The 15445-nt window shown below is 46.3% G+C and overlaps 1 protein-coding gene across 1 annotated transcript in view; it reads left to right on the plus strand.

Annotated features, from left to right (window-relative positions):
* Window positions 1-14309, plus strand: part of PEX14 (peroxisomal biogenesis factor 14) — a 154612-nt gene extending 140303 nt beyond the window's left edge. Inside the window, exon 9 of the mRNA XM_084822256.1 lies at window positions 5929-14309. Coding sequence (XP_084678382.1) covers window positions 5929-6403 — 475 coding nt within the window. The 3' untranslated portion in view covers window positions 6404-14309. The remainder of the gene's footprint in view (window positions 1-5928) is intronic.
* The last annotated feature ends 1136 nt before the right edge of the window (window positions 14310-15445 follow it).

The raw sequence follows: 15445 nt of genomic DNA on the forward strand, positions 1-15445 counted from the left end.
AGTGTGCCTCTCAGGTGTAGTTGTTGGGTACCAAACAGTCAGAACCACTACACTATCAACTAAATCTAGGTGCATTAAAATCCCCCTTCCTCCTGCTGTTGTTATTGGCTCAAAAAAGCAATTCTGATTGTAAACTCAGATTTTAAAATTCAAGGTGATGGTTTTAACCTATAAAACCTTACAAGTCTTGGGACAGCAATACCCAATGGAATGCCTCACCCAGTACAAACCTACCTGTACCCTATGATCAACATCTGAGGCCGTCCACTGATGCAACAAGGGAGAGCCCTTTCAGTGGTGGCCCCCCAATTGTAAAATAACCTCCCCAGTGAGGTCCACCTGGCACCAACATTGTCCTCTTTTCAGTGCCAGGTTAAGACTTTCTTCTACTCCCAGGCATTTGATGGCATATGACAGAGGTTTTTACTTTAGCTGTTTTACCACGTTCATTGTTTTCAGCTATTTAAAATTGTTTTACATTTTTGGTATGTTCTAAGTTTTTGTTGTGAGATGCCTGGAGTCTTTTCTGAGAAAGTTAAAATGAACCTGAGAGGTACCACTTGGAGTATGGCCTCCAGGTGCCCTTGATGATTCTGGCTTGGTGCATAGAGAGCAAATTACAACAGTAAGAAAATAAAAAATGGATCACAGTAAATAAAAAGGGTTCCACCATTAAAGGCAGTCTAGAAATAATTTAAGAGAGAGAGAGAGAGAATGATACATAGCCTCGACACTTGCTGAAATAAAAATACCTTGGATATCAGGCTACTGTAGTCCAAAAGAAAGAGGGCCAGTTGACTCAGTCTGGGTAGGATGTTCCATAGCAGTAGAATGTTCCATATCCTGGTGCAACCACAGAGGAGGCCCTATCTTGGTTGTGCTTTTATCATGGATGGGATGCAAGTAAGAGCCTCCGCAGTGATTTCACATATGTTCCACTTTATTCTGCATTAGTCCAGACCACATCTGGAGAACTTTGTCCAGTTTTGGGTGCCACATTTTATGGAGGATATAGACAAATTGAAACAGGTTCAGAGGAGGGCAGCAAAGATGGTTGGCGGTATGGAAAACAAGTCTTATGAGGAATGATTTAAGGATCTGGGTATGTTTAGACTAGAGAGGAGAAGACTAGAAAGACTATCCAATACCCCCGCTGCGCTCCCTCTCTTTCCGTTGCACAGCACGACCCACTGCTAGCACAACAGGGAGTTAGTACTTCCCAAAGTAACCCCAGAAATAAGCGGAAATGCTAGTTTCTGGATCAGGACAGGTCAGCGGAGCTCCCTTCTGCCTAAATACTGGAAGAGCTGTTGCATAGAAGAGGGCACCGCCTTGTTTTCTGCTGCCCTAGAGGGCAGAACTAGATCTAATTTGGAACTAAGTTCCAAAGGGTAGATTTTGGTTGAACATTAGGAGAAACTTCTTGACGACATAAGCAGTTTGACAACAGAAGCAGTTACCTAGGGTGGTAGTTGGTTCTCCCTTACTGGAGGATTTCAAGCAAAAGCTAGACAGCTGTCTGGTGCAAAAGCAAGAGCCCTGCAAACTCTGGGATTCCCTGATTCTTCCTTTCTAGTTCTTTCTTGTGTTACTTTGTTACATTTTAATCAGTGATTTCCTGCTGGATGAAAAGCTTATGATCCCGGTAACACTTTGAGCACAACCCAGCCAAAGCACTCTTTAAAGTCCATTGATGCCAGTTAAGCATGTGGTTAATGTCAAAACCAGCAGGACACAGAAGTTCTTCACCTCGGGCCATATTCTGCCCTTTATGTGTCTTGCAGTTTTGAGAAATGCCTGTTGCTCTAAAAAGAAAGCTGACATGCGCTCAGAAGTCACTCCGCACTTTCTGAAACCGTTTAAAGAAATGGCGACAACAAAAAAGGAAAGATGGCGGGGAAGGCAGAAGTGTTGACAGCAACCAGGCACAGTCGTGCATATGGGAGCAATGAGCAGACAGGACGCTGATCAGAAGGCATCCTTGCCCCACTTCTGTTATTTAAGACTCCGACTCTGTGGGGCGTGTGGGGAGAGCATGAGTGTGTGTGTGACATCAACACAGCTCTGTTCACTTCACGCCCTGTACATATAAAGCCGTTCCTTTTGCAAATCGTCAGCGCTCCGTCGCTGCCAGTGGGTGCTCAGTGAGCAGAGCAAGGACAGCCGCTCTCCGTCTGTGTGTCCGCAAGAGGACATCTTGTCATTACGAGGAAATTCATTTGTTGTTGTTGGGTGTGTGTGTGTGTTGAGGCAGCTGTGGAGATAAGTGCTTTTGGAAAATATATTTCCTAAAATAAACAAACACAGCCAGCCAACACGAGCCCTCTCTTGCAGCAAAGCAGGAGGCCGTGACACGACAGCCAAGAAAAGTCTCCAAATTGAATCCCTTGATAGCATTGACGATACTGGTGAATAATGCCGGGTATTCACTCATTTGCATGCAAAGGAGACGGATGCTTCAGAAGCAGGGCGTCTTCCGAGGCCGAGGTTCTAAGGCATTGACGGTGGGGGGAGCGTAGTTGTGTTTAGGAAATCCTTTCATAGGAGTCGGCTCGGAGAACCACCTTACAGCCTATGACAGCAACTTTCGAACTGGGTTCTGGATGCTTGATAGGGATTTCTTAATGAAAAAGATCAATAGAACCCTAGAGCTTGAGCGGGGCTTGTAAAACATCTTTCCAGCCTCCTGTTCAATGAAGAAAATCCAAAGTTAGGGTATCCCAAACAGATGGGTGTCCAGCCTCTACGTGAAGACCTCCAGCGCCAGAAAACCCACCATCCAGTGTGGTGGCCCCCTTTCTACGGAACTCCCTGCCTCTGCAGGTCAGGCAGGCACCAACTTTGTGTTGTTTTCGTCAACTCCTGAAAACATCTTTGTTTCAAGGAGCCTTCCTTGACTGACCAGCCATGGTTTTTACTGGTATAATATGTTTGTTTGTTTGTTTGTTTAAATAAATGTTTAATATAGTGTTTTATTCTTTTATCTGTTTATCTTTTATTGTTCACTGCTCTGGAATCTGCTTAGATGCAGAGCAGTATATGTTGTAAATAAATAAATAAATAGTGTTGTAAATAAATAAATAAATAAATAAATCTGTTCTGGCATCCCAGTCCTGTGTGCTCTTGCAATATACAGGATCCTGGAGTGAAGATGTGAAGGCTTCTAAGAGAAATGGAAGAAAACCAGAAATATGGGGGGGGGGATTTTTTTCCCCAAATTTTCCCAAAATCCCTGGGAAAAAAACAGGAAAAAAATGTTTTTCCCCAAATTTTCCTGGGGTTCTCCCTCATTTTTTCATGTTTTTCTTTCTCTCTAGGCCTTCACATCTCTGTCCTCGAGTAAAAATCCTAGCACAACAAGACCACCTTATCCTCTAACATGGGCTATTAAATCTGCCCCTAGATTTGTCACGGTGGTGCCAGTACCCCTGCCTGCATGTGCACCCATTGCTGAGCATTATACATCGCTTTTTCAGGCATTGGGGCAAGATACGGTGGGCCCACAGTGGTGCCTGGCATGGAATTCAACGGTCTGTTAGCCACCACTCAAAAGAATGTGTTCTGTTGTTGTTGTTGTTCAGTCGTTCAGTCGTGTCCGACTCTTCGTGACCCCATGGACCATAGCACGCCAGGCCTTCCTGTCCTGCGCTCTCTCCCAGAGCATGCTCAAGTTCATATTCATTGCATCGGTGATGCTATCTAGCCATCTCATCCTCTGCCGTCCCCTTCTCCTTTTGCCTTCAGTCTTTCCCAGCATCAGGGTCTTTTCCAGGGAGTTTTCTCTTCGCATTAGGTGGCCAAAATATTGGAGCTTCAGCTTCAGCATCTGTCCTTCCAATGAGCACTCAGGGTTGATTTCCTTTAGGATGGACTGATTTGACCTCCTTGCAGTCCAGGGGACTCGTAAGAGTCTTCTCCAGCACCACAGTTCAAAAGCATCAATTCTTTGGCGCTCAGCCTTCCTTATAGTCCAGCTCTCACAGCCATACATTACTACTGGGAAAACCATAGCTTTGATTAGACGGACCTTTGTCGGCAAGGTGATATCTCTGCTTCTTACTATGCTGTCTAGGTTGGCCATAGCTTTCCTCCCCAGGAGCAAGCGTCTTTTAATTTCATGGCTACAGTCACCGTCTGCAGTGATCTTGGAGCCCAAGAAAGTAAAATCTGTCACTGCTTCCATTTCTTCCCCTTCTATATGCCAGGAAGTGATGGGGCCAGATGCCATGATCTTAGTTTTTTTAATGTTGAGTTTCAAACCAGCTTTTGCACTCTCCTCTTTCACCCTCAACAAGAGGCTCTTGAGATCCTCTTCGCTTTCTGCCATTAGGGTGGTATCGTCTGCATATCGGAGGTTGTTGATAATTCTCCCAGCAATCTTAATTCCGACCTCTGATTCATCCAACCCGGCATTTCTTATGATGTACTCTGCATATAAGTTAAATAAGCAGGGTGACAATATGCAGACTTGTCGTACTCCTTTCCCAATTTTGAACCAATCGGTTGTTCCATGTCTGGTTCTTACTGTTGCTTCTTGACCCTCGTACAGGTTTCTCAGGAGACAGGTAAGGTGGTCTGGTACTCCCATCACTTTCAGAATTTGCCACAGTTTGTTGTGATCCACACAATCAAAGGCTTTAGCGTAGTCAATGAAGCAGAAATAGACGTTTTTCTGGAATTCTCTTGCTTTCTCCATGATGCAGCGAATGTTGGCGATTTGATCTCTAGTTCCTCTGCCTCTTCGAAACCCAGCTTGTACTTCCGGTAGTTCTCGGTTCGCATACTGCTGAAGCCTAGCTTGTAGGATTTTGAGCATCACCTTGCTGGCATGTGAAATGAACGCAATTGTGCGGTAGTTTGAACACTCTTTGGCGTTGCCCTTCTTTGGAATTGGAATGTAAACTGACCTTTTCCAGTCTTGCGGCCACTGTTGAGTGTTCCAGATTTGTTGACATATTGAATGCAGCACTTTAACAGCATCATCTTTTAGGATTTTAAATAGCTCGGCTGGAATACTGTCATCTCCGCTAGCTTTGTTGTTACTAATGCTTCCTAAGGCCCACTTGACTTCACTCTCGAGGATGTCCGGCTCAAGTTCAGTGACCGCACTATCATGGCTATCAGGGACATTCAGATCTTTCCTGTATAGTTCTTCTGTGTATTCTTGCCACCTCTTCTTAATCTCATCTGCTTCTGTTAGGTCCCTGCCTTCTTTGTCCTTTATCATGCCCGTCTTTGCACAAAACGTTCCCTTGAGATCTCCAATTTTCTTGAAGAGATCTCTAGTCTTTCCCATTCTGTTGTTTTCCTCGATTTCTTTGCATTGTTCATTTAAGAAGGCCTTCTTGTCTCTCCTTGCTATTCTCTGGAACTCTGCGTTCAGTTGGATATATCTTCCCCTTTCTCCCTTGCTTTTCGCTTCCCTTCTTTCCTCAGCTACTTGTAAAGCCTCCTCAGACAGCCACTTTGCTTTCTTGCATTTCTTTTTCTTTGGGATGGATTTCGTTGCTGCCTCCTGAACAATGTTACGGATCTCCGTCCATAGTTCCTCAGGCACTCTGTCTATCAGGTCTAATCCCTGAAATCTATTCCTCACCTCCACTGTATATTCATCAGGGATATGATTTAGGTCATACCTGAACGGTTTAGTGGTTTTCCCGACGTTCTTCAATTTAAATGTGTTCTGTACCTGCACTTATTTATTTGTTTACAGTATTTTCACTCTGCCCCTCAGCCAAAAAGTCTCCCAGAGCGGTTTACACATAATCCATAAAACAAAATAGTCCCTGCTCGCAGGTTTACAATCTAAGAAGACACGACACACAAGGAAAGAGGGATGGGGAGGAAAGAAGAAAAAATAAGTCAGCAGGGCTGGTGGAAACCCCTTTTTAAAAAGAAAACTGCTTTTGTTTCTCCTTTTTTTCACAGGAGGCAGTTTCCTCCCTCGCCGTCGGCCCCCAAAATCCCATCGTGGCAGATCCCGGTCAAGCCCTCCTCGCCCTCCAACGCCGTCACCAACAACCACAACACCAGCAGCGACATCTCGCCAGTCAGCAATGAGTCCAACTCCTCGTCACCTGTCAAGGAGAACCACAGCCCCGAAGGGTCGAAGGTCAGCTGCCACCTGCTGGGGCCCGAGGAAGAGGGCGAAGCGGTGATTGACCTCAAGGGCCAGGTAAGGATGGAGGTGCAAGGGGAGGAGGAGAAGCGGGAGGACAAAGGGAACAAGGAGGAGGAAGAGGAGGAGGAGGATGACGACGAGGACGACGTCAGCCATGTGGATGAAGAGGAGTGCTTGGACGTCCAGACAGAGGACCGGCGAGGAGGCGACGGGCAGATCAACGAGCAGGTGGAGAAGTTACGGAGGCCCGAGGGGGCCAGCAACGAGAATGACATTGACTAGCACGTCTGAGACGGTGGCTCCTGCCTCCTGTCCTCATCCCGTGATCATTCTCCGTTCCTTGGGCCTCCCTCCGCTCAGTGAATTCCCTCCGTCTCACCTCTGCGATTCACCACGAGTAGCGTTGTGTGACCTAGTGAGCCAAAAGCGGCCTTTGGGCCAACCGCAGCGTCAAGCAGCCTGCCTCACAGGGGTTCCCCCTCTTCCCGCCACAGCCACTCTCACACCCTGTCTCTCGTCAGGGCAGGACCACCGCTAGAGAATCAGGCCTCCTTGCTAATGATGCACACCCAAATATCAAACTGTGGAACAAATGGGGCTTCTGTCCTCTTGGGTAATTCCCCCAAACCACCAGTGTGATACCTCTCCCTCCCTGGTGGCAACCCTTAATCAGCTCACATTCTCAAATCTGACCCACCCTAGCCAAAAAACAACAACAACCCAGGCTTTAAGAAATGCAAACGTTTTTGCATGGATTCAGGATCTTCCGTTTCCACCCCATGTTCCATTTCTGGACAAAGAGTTGTCTTGCTGGAGGCCTCTCCCTCCCTCCCCCCCATCCCCATTTCCTGGTGTCTTGGGAACAAAAGGACATATGCAGTCCACTTTTATAAATGTTTGTTGACAACTTGATTTGCTGGGAGCGGAGAGCCATTTTGAGAATAGTTGGGTTGCTGGCCAAGCCCGTCCCTTCAAAGTGTCCTCTGCCTCCTTACCTCTGAAGTTTAGCAGTGCTCCTTTCTCTCCTCCTTTTCATCACTTACTCTTCAACTGCTTCCTTTCTTTCTGCCTCCCAGTTCTTCCCAGCTGCTCAAAGTGTCTGTTTCTAGCAAGGGGAGGAGACAAAAAGGGGGATCCCAGCAAGGCACCCTAAATCTCACGGGGCCACCAAGTTGCTAACCCCTACAGGGAACTTGGTGGTTAAAATGATTTTTCCCTGCAGTGGGAAAGGAAGCCAAATCCACTTTACGTTCCCTCTCTTTTCATGTTCTAGTTTAGGGCTGCGGCATGGCCGCAAGCCATTGGTTGTCGAGTTCTAAGTTTGCTGGGTCAGATTAAAAGGAGACATTCGCACTTCGATCTGTCGATTCACAATTCTTCTCAAAACAAAACTTAATTGCGGAGGCCTGATTCTCACACCACATCTCTTTCTCCCCCTCTCCCACCAGCCGCCATTTCCACTCCCCCCTTCCGCCCTTTCACTTTTGCCTTACTGGGTGGAGAAAATGGCAACAAACCACCGGGTTTTTAGAAGCCCCCTGTTTTGCGGTGTTGTTTTCTCGGCTGTTCCAGCAGTGTCCAGTTTCTGTTCACGTCGTTAAAAAAAAGGAGCCTCGGATCCTGTAACATCTCGAGTCCCCCCTGCTGCTCATCCTCACCAAGAGGAAAAGCGAAACGTGCTCGTCTGTGTGATCATGTATAGAATTCAGCTATAAAATATGATTGTATATAATTGTAATAAATATGAGTTACCACAACTTAACGCTAGGCGGTGGCTGCTATGGCTGTGGTTTACTTCTCTTCCTTTTATTTTGCGATGGCCGCCTGTTTTCAGATGGGACAACGGGTGAGTAGAGGAGAAAAGAACGAAGAGGGATTCCAGAACTGAAGCCTCTTTTTTCTCCTCTTCTTTTTAAAGGGTAGTTCACTGCTGATAAATCTTTTAAAAAGTAAAGTGTTTTTGGATTCAAACCACTATGGTTCTACACTCATTTTTGGACAGCTTAGCTAATGAAGGTCAAATTACAGATGCACACAAATTGGTATCTCCTTTCAAAAAGCACTTTTAGCTGTCTTCGCAGTCCAAACAGTTCTTTCTGTTAAAATGATTTATCTCCTCTTCTTAGGGTGCAATCCTACACATGTTTAGACAGAAAAAAGTCCTACAACTCCCAGCGTTCCCAGCTGGGAAATGCTGGGAGTTACAGGTCTTTATTTCAGACTAAACATGCATAGGATTGCACCCTTACTGGATTAAAGAGGAAGTTAGGAGAATACGTGCTCTTTGAAGAAGAATCAGTGCCTTCACCCCAACTCATTAACTGTTTATGACAGGGATGGGGAACCACTGGCCCTCCAACCTAATCTGCCCCATGGGCGCCCTTTGTGGGCTTCACCCCCTTCCCAAGTCCCACCCCCAGAGTCTATCGGGGGGGGGGGTCGAGAGGAGGCAGGGAGAGTGATCTCCTTATCTCTGATGTGTGAAAATAAAAATGTGAGCAATGTGTGATAATAAGAAAGTAACGAAATGTTCTCATCAGCTTTATGAGAACATTTCGTTAAATTCTTACTATCACATGCAACACAGAATTAACCTATGGGACTCACTGCCACCAGATGTGTGGTTATGGCCTGACGAATTAGATGGCTTTAAAAAGAAATAGGCAGTTTCATGATTGCTAAGTGAAACCTGTCTCCAGGACTGTGTGTACACTGCAATTCCCTGGGAGAACAGGTAAAACCCCCAAAGTGATACAATTTCCTGAGAACTTCAAATTTGATTTAAAACAACAACAACCAAGTTTCTAGCCCTTATGGTAGTGAAAACATACTTGCAAGTATTGGGGCAAATGCCTGCAGAGATTTCAGAAGCCAGAGGGGTGGCTGATAAGATTTGAAGTGATCGTGGGAGTGAGATCCTTATGCCTGGCATTGTCCCTTCTCATAGCTTAACAAACCCAATTATAAATTATGGGAATGACCTTTTTTTTTTACCTTGTAGAATAAAATAATGCAAATTTGCTTGATTTGAATAATTTATATTTAGGAACATAGGAAACTGACTCATACCAGGTCAGACTATTTGGCCATTTATCCCTGTATTGTCTATTCTGACTAGTAGTGGTTTTCCAGAGACTCCGGCAGAGAAAGAGGGCTTTCCTACCTGCTGCGACCTGATGTTTTAAACGGGAGAAGCTAAGATTGAACTTAAACTTCTGCAGGCAAAGAAAGTGCCGACCCCTGGGGTCCATGGCCAGCATCAAAGGTAGGCGCAGTCAGCATGGGGTGTAGGTTGGGATGTGGGCCCTGACGAGGGCCCACACCCCATTAGGGGCCCACTGAAAAGATTCCCCTGGAGTTGTCCTCCTCTTCGCCATTGCAACCTGCTTGTTCACCTGCCAGTCGCCCTGGCCCCGACAATGGTGGTGGTGAGGAGGAGGAACAGGAGATGCCGCGGCCTCCTTGCTCCCTGGCTCTCTGCCTGTCAAGCAAGCAAGGGGTAGCAATCAGGGCCAGTGTTGAGGGTAGGCATGGTTGGGCACCTGCCCCGGGCCCACACCCCATCAGGACCCCACTGAGAAGAGCCCCCTGGAGTCACTGCTCTTCGCCATTGCGACCTGTCTGTTCCCCTGCCTCTCGCTCTGGCCCAGACATCGGTGGTGATGAGAAGGAGGAACAGGAGATGCCACGGCCTGCTTGCTCCCTGGCTCTCTGCCTGTCAAGCCAGCAAGTGGTGGCAATGAAGAGGAGGAGGAAGAGGAAGAGCTGCTGGTGACAACGGCAATGAGAAAGTAGACTCGCTGTGGGAGTCTTGCCCGAGGGCCCTCAAAAACCTGGAGCCAGCACTGTTATAGTCCCTCTCCCAAATTCCTGGTACAGAATTTTAATGACTGTTTCCACAAAGTACGCTCAGTGCTGCATCTTTCCAGAAGTGGCAACACAAGGAACAATTTGTAATGTTTCCTGGCCTTGTCAAGCAATTTAAATCTGGCATGAGAGTACCTCAGAAGTTCAGAGTGTGGCAACACGTTTGCTTCTGTCCTCACTCAGCAGAATTATTTGGCCTCCTTCTTTAAAAAATAAATAAAAATGAGCAGTTCCTGGATGTTTCACACACACCCCACCCCCTGTGCGTCTGGTACACGGTGACATTTTCATGCTTATGGGGCGAGAGAAGGGACCTTTCCATTACTGTATTTAGACCTGTTATTGAATGTAGTGATTTCTCATTCCTTAAATGGACGAATATCTTCCCCAGGAGTCTCCCTCTCTCTCTCCCTCTCTCCTTTAATGTTCACGAAGAACATTACATTTAGCTAAAACAGGGCAAATTTTGAAGAGTGTTTGAAAGCGCGAGCTTTCCTTAGAAGATTTTTTTCCCTCCCTTTGTCTCCCGCAAGCCAAGAATCCTTGTCAGATGCAAACAACAGGACCAAACGCAGAGGGCATAATGATGAAAATACATTGTCCTGTCAGCGTCCGTTTTATATACATAGAAGGATTTGAAAATAGAAAGCCGTCTGGACAACAGCAGTCACTTGGAGAATGTGGAAAATTACGTTTGGGAAGTATGTGCCGTGAAAAGGGTGACTTACAAGGTTTACAGCACATGATGTGGGGAATTTTGCACCTACTGTTTCCACTGGATGGTTGGCTTACCAAAGATCCACCTAAAAGGTGGGGGGGGTCTCTCTTCAGACTCCGTTGACTGAAGGCCTTCTCGTTTTGACTCTGTGAAGTCAAGGCAAAGTTGAGATACATACTATCCTTTGGAAAGGATATTAAGGTTTTAAGTTAACCAGAAAAAATCTGTGTTCAAGTAATCAAAATTTTGCAATCTGTGTAAACTAATCAAATTCATTGCATAAGTCCCTTGTTATAATTCCCTTTTATAATATAAGGGGGAATATCAGCCAATGCAGATTCTCCTGTGATCTTGTCACTGGATACACTTCTCCATTGTCCCCTAGGATTAAATTGGGGATCACTTTAAGATCACTTAATGGATGATTTGGGTATTCCAATTTACTTTAGCAATTGTAAATATGGAACCAGAGACTTGCAGCTCTGTCAGATCAATTCACAAGGTGTGATTTTGTCTTATGTGGTGTGTCCCACACCCAAACGGTCAATTCATAAGGGAATACGGACATGTAAACAATACTGAACTGAAGCACACGTAAATAAGTCATGGTGAGATGTTTAATCAGTTAGATTTAATCAATTAGAAATTATGATCGACTAAAAAGGCACCTTTGATTTAACGGGCAGATTTTAACGTACTTATAAATTGCAAGGACTGATAAAAATGGTAAATTGTAGGCATTGTCTTAGAAACATCCCTCTTATCTCATGCACAGGGCGAAATGCCTGTTCTAATATGGCAACTTCTGTGACAAGGAGCCACAAAGGTCTGCTGCTTTTTTTTCCCCTTTCAAAACTATCGTGCAAAGTTATGCAGATTTAATTGATTAAAGCTCATCCTGTTGATCAACTAAGATTTCTTGAATTAGGAATCCTTTCACTTGGTTTGTTGTTCTTGTGAGTGTGGCCCCAAATCTTAAATTTGCTTTCAGAGGTCAGTGTGAAAAATACATACCTAGTCAAGGCTTGCATCGGGGTCGGCATGGCCAGGCACTTGCTGAGGGCCCGCACCCCAGCAGGGGCCCATTGACAAGAGCCCCCTGGACTTGCTCCTCCTCATCACCAGTGCAATCTGCTTGTTCCCTTGCCTCTCGCTCTGGCCCAGACATCTGTGGTGGTGAGGAGGAGGAGCAGGAGATGCCACAGCCTCCTTGCTCCCTGGCTCTCTGCCTGTCCAGCAAGCGAGTGGAAGCCATGTTGAGGAGGAAGAGGAGGAGGAGGAATTGCGGCTGGTGAGAATGGCGGTGAGAAGGTAGAGTCCTGAGGGAGGGGGCCCATTAGGGGATCTTGCCCAAGAACCATCAAAACCTGGAGCCAGCACTGATCCAGGTAACTCTCCCTAGAATCTTTCAATTCACAAAAACATTAGAGATCACAGTGCCTTTTTCTCCTGCCAAACACATTCCACTCCAGATAGGATCATAGCAAGGACTACTGGGAGAAAAAGCGGGGGGGATCCCTAATCTGTGGATAACCTGAGGTTAATATTGGCCCATCAGCATTTGTGGCTTCTTGATGAGATGCAGTCAGCAATGAATTCTGGGGAAATTAGGACCGCTTTTCAATAGAAGCGTTATCATTAAAGGTGATAAAAATGTGGCACTTTTGGTCGTTGCTCAGTTCAGGAGTTCTGCACTCAGTTGCTCAAAATGGCTATATTAGTTCTGACAAGCTGCAGGGGTTTGATGTGTGATTCATAACCACTTACTGACTTCTTAAATCAGTTTTGCACAGATCCGATTACTAGGAGGGTGGCCAGTTTGCAGACAGAAGTGAGGGCCTTGACCCTGCTGTAAGAGCGGATGGGAGACATGAGAGCTGGTAGATACACCTCTTACTGGACTGACTTTTTAGCAAAAATGCATTTTTAAAAGAGCTCTTAAATTCTTGCAGTGTTTCCTCTGGCCAACTTTGAGGGAGGAGAGTGTTCTGCCCATCCGTGCCACATAGTCTCGTTCCCACAGATGCTGTTCATAATCCATAATCCTCTTCTTCTGACCCCGGGATTGGCAGCTGAGGTCCCAGAGCACCCAGTTGTTGACTCTTGAACCTACCTTTCGCCTGTATTCATGCATATTCGCCCATCAATGGGATTTAAGTGTATTTCTTGCTGAGCTGGACAACCCGTGTCTGCCTTCGGTACTGCTGCAGGCTGCAAGTAGGTGTTCAAATGATGGAATGCTACTCCATATCCAAACAAAACAAAAACACTAACCGTGCACCAAGAAAACTAGCATGTCAGGAATCCAGCTTGGTTGGAATACCTTCTCCGTAGCATCTAGTTTTCTATATGCAGGGATTTATTTAATTTTATTTATATGAAGGAGCATTCCAAGCTGCAGATAGGCACCCACACGATGGTCAAGTGGCACAGCTCAGAAAGAGGTTTAGCAGCTCTTCAGTAACTAGATTTATAACTTTAACACACTACTTCAAACCTGCTGCCTGCCCTTTGAAGATACAGGATTCAGTTACAGAATCAGTTAACGTAAGAACTATTTTGGCCTTGCTGGACCAGCAGCTCATGTAGCCCAGACTCCTGTTTCTGACAGTGGCCAGGCAAATGCCTCAGGCAACCCCCCAAGGAGGACACAAAAGCCTTCCTCCAATTCTCCTGCAGGATTTCGTATTCAGGAGTAAACTACCTCTGTTTATGCAGGTTCCATTTGGCCTGGGATAACAGCCCCTGAACTCTCCTCTAATTGGCTTACATGGAGAGAAACATTTAAAAGCAAGTAAATTGACTCTGGCTAGGAGTCAGGGGCATTTAAATTTCTCTCTCTAATCCTGGGATAATTTTCCATGTAAAATGATTGCTATCACGAGTGACCCAAAACAGTCAACGCAAAGGAATAGGATAGAAACATGGGAAGCTGCGTTATACCAGGTTAGTCTATTTGTCCGTTTAGCCTCGCCGGGCTGGCATCAAAGGTAGGCATGGTCGAGCTCCTGCTGAGGGCCCACACCCCACTGACAGGAGCCCTCTGGACTTGCTCCTCCTCTTCACCACTGCAACCTGCTTGTTCACCCGTCTCTCGCTCTGGCCCAGAGAATGCCGATGGAGAGAAGGAGGAGGAGCAGGAGATGCCACGGCCTGCTTGCTCCCTGGCTCTCTGCCTGTCAAGCAAGCGAGTGGGAGCAATGATGAGGAAGAGGAGGAGAAGCAAGAGCAGCTGGTGACCGTGGCGGTGAGAAGGTAGACTCACTGAGGGAGGGGGCGCATTGGGGGTGTCTTGCCCAAGAGCCCTCCATAATTGTGGCATCGTATTGTCAGTTCTGACTGGCAGCAGTTCTACACAGGGTCACCAGCAGAGATCTTTGCCGCCGCGGCTTGTGTTTTGCTCTGTCGCTTCAACGAGGCCTGGCGGAAGCAGGCCGTGTTAGCAAACCGGAGGAAGCAGTTTCACTTTTGCAGCAGAAGCCTAAATGAGTAATTGGGCCTGCGTAAGTTTGGTGAGCGCGCATGTGCGTGTGCGGGCACCAGAACAGTCCTGGGCCTAGATGGACTAGTCATGAGAGATAATTCTCATTGTAACGGCACTTGTTTTCCGCACTCTAATCCTTTTTTTCTGCCCTGGATCTCCCCCGCTGAATTATAACAATAAATGGTTGTGTTTTTGGAAGACGTTTGCTCCTGTTCTTACGTATACAATAGCATGCTACCTGAAATATACCAAGGATTGAACCTAGGCTCTTCCGCTTGTCAAGCATGTGCTTTACAACTGGTGGACGTAAATCACTCTAGACTCTTCTCTATTAAAACAGTAGACCAGCCTTCTCCAACCTGGTACGCTCCAGATATTTTGGACTTCCAACACCCATCATCCCCAGATAGCATGGCCAATAGGCAGGAATGCTGGGAGTTGTAGTCCAAAATATCTGGTGGGTACCAGGCTGTGGAAAATTGCAATAGACCTTCCTGGATCTGCTCCTTTAAATTTTGCAAGGCCACAAGGGCCTTGTCTTCCAGGTGTCTCTCATTTTGAGGGACTACCCTCTAATTCTCCTGGCCCCAGAGAAGCAAAGTCCCTCCCTAACACTGCACAGTGTGCATTTACTACACATTGCTCTGTTCATGAAACAGGATCCTAGCATTATCTGCTACATAGCTATAGAGGCAACGTTTGGTCTCCATTAGAACAGGCATTTTAGGAAGTACGCCATGTTGCTGCCTTAGCATCCTCCTTGAGGGCGGAGAACTTTGTGGAAGGAGCCCCAATGAGCCAGGCTACAAAGACCCCTTTTGTGGTGGGTATATCTACCAGTCTCCTCAAGGTGAGTTCTCTGAACCTCTTTGTAAGTTTGCTTGTTTCCTGCGTGACATATAATTTGGCCCATAAGTATTAGAAGGGTGAGGTTTGCTTTTGAACTTCATATTGTATTATCATCTGCAGTGGCTACCAATTTGTTTCCTGAGCCTAATTTAAAGTGCTGGCATTAGCTTTTGAGAGTGCAGTCCTATGCATGTTTAGACCGAAAAAATGTCCTATAATTCCCAGCGTTCCCCAGGCAGTCTGGCTTCCTTTGGCATGCTGGGAATTGTAGGACGTTTTTCTGTCTAAAGATGCATAGGATTGCACCCTAAAGGTGCAATCCTGTGCACACTTACATGGGAGTAAGCCCCATTGATCACACCAGGACTTACTTTTGAGTAAACATGGATAGGATTGCACTGCATAG

The sequence above is a fragment of the Heloderma suspectum genome, chromosome 15 (assembly GCF_057233095.1).
Source record: "Heloderma suspectum isolate Gila_16-S chromosome 15, 16-S_ref, whole genome shotgun sequence".
In the NCBI taxonomy this organism is placed as follows: Eukaryota; Metazoa; Chordata; class Lepidosauria; order Squamata; family Helodermatidae; genus Heloderma; species Heloderma suspectum.